The sequence below is a fragment of the Oncorhynchus nerka genome, linkage group LG22 (genome assembly GCF_034236695.1).
Source record: "Oncorhynchus nerka isolate Pitt River linkage group LG22, Oner_Uvic_2.0, whole genome shotgun sequence".
Lineage (NCBI taxonomy): Eukaryota > Metazoa > Chordata > Actinopteri > Salmoniformes > Salmonidae > Oncorhynchus > Oncorhynchus nerka.
In genome coordinates this window covers 87,951,213-87,956,489 of record NC_088417.1, presented here as the reverse complement: position 1 = coordinate 87,956,489, position 5,277 = coordinate 87,951,213, and the positions used below count along the sequence as shown (strand labels likewise).

At 42.1% G+C, this 5,277-nt stretch overlaps 1 protein-coding gene across 1 annotated transcript; it reads left to right on the top strand.

The window, feature by feature from the left end:
• The first annotated feature begins 1,059 nt into the window (after positions 1-1,059).
• ctsla (cathepsin La) lies at positions 1,060-4,993 on the top strand. Its single transcript, XM_029628480.2, has 8 exons — positions 1,060-1,146; positions 2,047-2,185; positions 2,396-2,518; positions 2,948-3,100; positions 3,331-3,555; positions 3,821-3,989; positions 4,234-4,351; positions 4,586-4,993. Exons 2-8 carry the CDS (start codon positions 2,057-2,059, stop codon positions 4,683-4,685), a joined length of 1,017 nt encoding a protein of 338 aa, XP_029484340.1. The 5' UTR covers positions 1,060-1,146; positions 2,047-2,056; the 3' UTR covers positions 4,686-4,993.
• Positions 4,994-5,277: the final 284 nt, after the last annotated feature.

The following is a 5,277-nucleotide window of genomic DNA, read 5'->3' as shown; positions in this document are numbered from 1 at the left end:
CAATAGGCAAGCAGCTTGGTGAGAGGGCAACAACTGTTGGCGCAATTATTCGAAAATGGAAGAAGTTCAAGATGACGGTCATGAATCACCCTCGGTCTGGGGCTCCATGCAAGATCTCACCTCGTGGGGCATCAATGATCATGAGGAAGGTGAGGGATCAGCCCAGAACTATACGGGAGGACCTGAAGAGAACTGGGACCACAGTCTCAAAGAAAACCATTAGTAACACACTACATCATCATTTGATGTCCAATTAGCGGTGTGGTGTTTGTTGCTGCCCACTCAGTTTTAGGTAGTAGGCCTAGTCTCTGCCAATTGCGCATAGGCAGAAGTGTCTGGTGAATGAGATTGCGGTACAAATATTTTCAGGCCTACCTGTTTTTTGCAGTGGTGTAACATACTTAAGTAAAAAATACTTTAAAGTACTACTTAAGTTGATTTTTTGGGGGGGTTGTACTTTACTATTCATATTTTTGCCAACTTTTACTTCATTACATTCCTAAAGAAAACCCAAAATATACATTTTTACAGGAAAATTATCAATTCAAATAATTATCAAGAACATCCCTGGTCATTTCTCTGACACCACAAAAGTACTCCCAATAAAAAATACATTTGAAATTATTTATACTTTTACTTTTGATACTTAAGTAAATTTGAGCAATTCCATCCATGTATATTTAAATCCAAATACTTTGGAGAACTGTTATTTTCTATTAAGGTATCTTTACTTTTATTCAGGTATGACAATTGAGTACTTTTTCCACCCCAAAAAATGTTACAAAACATCTGACTAACATTAAAAAGTAAATGACTACCATTTCTTCCTTAAAGGTGAGGGAAAACGACTAACTGTTACTTTGTAACATGGCAGCAGTTCCGCTGCCGGATAAGACGGTCACGTGGGCAGGAATCACATGCTGGGATATTTACTCGGGGCGGGACCTGCGCTTTATAAAGTCCAATTTCAGGCAATCACAGACCCTCCTGTGTGGCACATGGTCCCCATTCAACCAATCACAGGCCCCTCCTACTGTACAAAAAAAAACTGTCTGTATAAAGTGGTGTGTCTACACTATTTATTTATTGATCGACACGCAACAGCAGGGACCTTCACACTTCTACTGCAAATTGACAATACATTAAGTAAGTATGTTTCTAGAGCTTGCGTTGTTTGTACAATATTAGGCCTGTCTATTTACACCTGCTACGTTAGGTAAGTCTACTTGGGTTATGGCCTTTACCCCGGGCATTTGCTCTGGTTTCTTATGTTTTTGATACCTGCTGTTACCTAACATTCCTTCGACTAGTTTCGTGGATATCAACATTACAGTACTTGATATAATTTGAAAAGGTATAGCAGTAAAACGGTCTTTTTACAAAACCTTTTTTTCCCTCCACGAGTCGAGTGCTTTTGTGTAGCGCTAGAGGGCTTTGTTTTGTTCTCACAAAGGGAACATAGTGTTCAAATGTATGTCGCGAATGTTATCGTTTTATAGGTTGCTATATATTATAGCGAACCGTTACATTTTTGGAAATGGTGATGTGGGAGATTCGATTTATTTTTCTATTTCTCTTGGGCTTTGTCCATGTTCAGAGAATGATTCAGCGGCTTTGGATCCGCCCGCATCTTGTGATCAGGATTCAAGCCAAACTAGGAAAAACAGGAATGATGCAACCAACCAAGTCCCACTTTGCGCAGACTCCCTTTGTGTTTGCAGACCCAGCATTCTAACCAGAACGTCGGTTCAGACGGCTGCAGTCTGCCATTTGCATAGACTTCAATTAAGGAAATTAACTAGTTGGTTTATTATGAGTTGTTATATGACTTCTGATTCAGGCATTATGCTCCACTGTCTTCCTCACAGAGCAGAATCTATAGCCCTTGATATTCCTGTTCTAGATAAACGTAACACACACTTAACATGTCAGTCAACCAAACTGCCTGTGGCAATAATCTGAAGGCAATAACAATCTATATATAAATGTAGCTTCTTCACACTGAAATACAAGGCTGACTGATGGCTCTTCTCGCTCCCTTCACAGCTGTTTGGCCATGACAGCACTGTACTTGGCAGTGTTGGTGCTCTGTGTGAGTGCTGTGTGTGCGGCTCCTAGGTTTGACTCTCAGTTGGAGGACCATTGGCACCTGTGGAAAAACTGGCACAGCAAAAACTACCATGAGGTGGGTGTTATTGAAATACAAGTAGGGCACCATATCGCCTCAAGGTCTTAGTGGGTCTCAAATAAATTATTTGGTGCCTTGACAAGTGTACGTTCCATGTAGGCCTGTATTATTGCAAAATGTAGTGACTTTTTACTCGGATTTTGTTTGTAGTTCTGGGACTGTATGATTTGTATGTCCATTCTCTGACCAAGTACACTAATTTCTCAGAGCGAGGAGGGCTGGAGGAGGATGGTTTGGGAGAAAAACCTGAAGAAGATTGAGATTCACAACCTCGAACACACCATGGGAAAACACTCCTACCGTCTGGGCATGAACCACTTTGGTGACATGGTAAGAACAAGCTCATTGCTGAGACATTTTACTGTGGGGCAGGAGATGCATGTCAGCAGCCATGTCCCATAGTGTTTGCTGTAACTGAATCATTTTGTCATCTATGACACATTACGGAATGAGGAAATATTTCACAGGCATTATGAAAACATAGCCACAGGTGTTAGCGTTGAATACATTCCTGCTTTCATTGCCAGACTCACAGGTTGGGTTTCTTCCACTAGCACGTACTGAAGAAACAGGAACAGAATAGTGATCCTGAGAAGGGAACTGAAACTTACTCATTTTTATGCATACGTTTAAAAAATAAATAAAAGTCCTTAGACATTGGAAACCCCAATGTTCTATTCAAATAGGAACTTTAAAAAGCACACCTGGCCAGGAATGACATACATTTCAACATGCCCTTACTGATTCCTTCCTCCCTAGACCAATGAAGAGTTCAGGCAGACGATGAATGGCTACAAGCAGACGACTGAGAGGAAGTTCAAGGGCTCTCTGTTCATGGAACCCAACTACCTGCAGGCACCTAAAGCTGTTGACTGGAGGGAGAAGGGCTACGTCACTCCCGTCAAGGACCAGGTGAGACCTCAGTCACTCATGAGCCATGACTCATTCTTAACCATACACAGCTGTGTCACTGAATTAAACATGACTGAGGTTTGCAGTTAACCCATTCAAAGTTGCCACAAGTTGTGTACACATGATATTTATAGTTGCAGTAAATGCATTGCTTACACCCCTACTTCGCAATTATTGTCACTTTCTTTGTTATAGACATGCTAGCTATTCACAATCTCTGCCTCCCTCAGGGATCATGTGGGTCTTGCTGGGCGTTTAGCACCACCGGGGCCATGGAGGGCCAGCAGTTCAGGAAGACTGGCAAGCTGGTGTCTCTGAGTGAACAGAACCTGGTGGACTGCTCCAGACCGGAGGGCAACGAGGGCTGTAACGGTGGGCTCATGGACCAGGCCTTCCAGTACATCCAGGACAACGCCGGCCTGGACACAGAGGAGTCCTACCCCTACGTCGGCACTGTAAGACCCATTTCTGTTATTTTAGCCTGGTCTCAGATTTGTTCAAGCTGTACAACCAACTCCTATGGTTGTAGTCATGTTTGGCATGACAATAGAAATCTGGATTTGTTGCGTGAGGTGCTGACAGAATTCCGTTAAATGAAGGTTTCTGGTCTTTATTGCACTGAGATTTAGGCCATTTCAACCAGAATGGCTTGATTCATTGGAGAATTATTCACAAGTTATTTTAACATATATTTTACTATTGATCCTCTTATTCGCCCAGGATGAGGACCCTTGCCACTACAAGCCAGAGTTCAGTGCTGCCAACGAGACTGGCTTTGTGGACATCCCCAGTGGCAAGGAGCATGCTATGATGAAGGCTGTGGCTGCAGTCGGTCCTGTCTCTGTTGCCATCGATGCCGGCCACGAGTCCTTTCAGTTCTATGAGTCTGGTTAGTAGCAAAAGGCAATGCAACATATGTTACTTCAACTTTATTTGGATTTGGATTTATTTGAGCTTCACTGGTCCACTGTCCTGTTCACACTAGCTAATAATGGTTCTCTTTCAAAGCTATTAAGTAAAGTGTTGTCACTTTGCCCGCTAGCAGCTTTAGCATATATCAGATGGTTGTACAGCCATATGGTGAGGTAAACCCTTTTTTGCCCAACTAATGTAACTATATGCCCTCCTTCTAGGGATCTACTACGAGAAGGAGTGCAGCAGTGAGGAGTTGGACCATGGTGTGCTAGTGGTGGGATATGGTTTTGAAGGAGAGGATGTGGATGGCAAGAAATACTGGATTGTCAAGAACAGGTACAGAGGTTCTTCCTGGGATCTTTTTGTATGACCGTTTCCACCAGAGGGATGGTTCACTTATTCGTCAGGGAATATACCTCTACAATACCATTGCCTTAATTTGAATATGGTGTTGGTCTGGTAATATGGTTTAAGTCATGAATTTCTCTAAAGTGGCAGTAAATCACATTTTGTATAATTTCCCAACTAACTCCTCCAGAGAAGCTAACAGATTGTTTGTATTTTCCTCAGCTGGAGTGAGAAATGGGGAGACAAAGGCTATATCTACATGGCCAAAGACAGGAAGAACCACTGTGGTATCGCCACGGCATCCAGCTACCCACTGGTCTAGTGTTTTAGAACCTGGATGTGTTCCAGACTTTTTAATGTTTGAAAAATGTTCATAAAGGGCAATGATGATGACAGTGCTGCCTTATTAAGTCTGTGAAAGGCACTAGTGAATCCTGCTGCATGGGTTTTAAAGACAGTTTTAGGGAATCTATGTAATTCTACCTAGTTTGTTTTTATACTTGATTTGATATATAGTTGAGTCAAGTAAATGTTACAGGTGTGACCTCTGTGTACATTCCTGTGTACAGTTACACATGTTCTGTAAAAATGTTGTACATATGAGCAAAATAAACCTCTTTCTAAAATGGATTTGTTTACATGGCAAACTACAAAATTGCTAAGTCATCCTATCCAAACTGTAAAACTTTGTCAAGTGTTTTTGTGCCCTTTGGTCAATGCTGTCACTGTTTGCGTTAGTCATTTAACTTGGCTTACTGCACACAGCTGTTCCGTATTGCCAGTATTAGAAGCCATATTGCCCCCACCCTTTGGGTACACCCACAAAAGTTTATTCCAGCTAGATCAGGGAAAAACCATGATGCAAACAAACTGCTGCTGTATTGTAGGTATCTCAGAGCAGATAAGATGGGGAG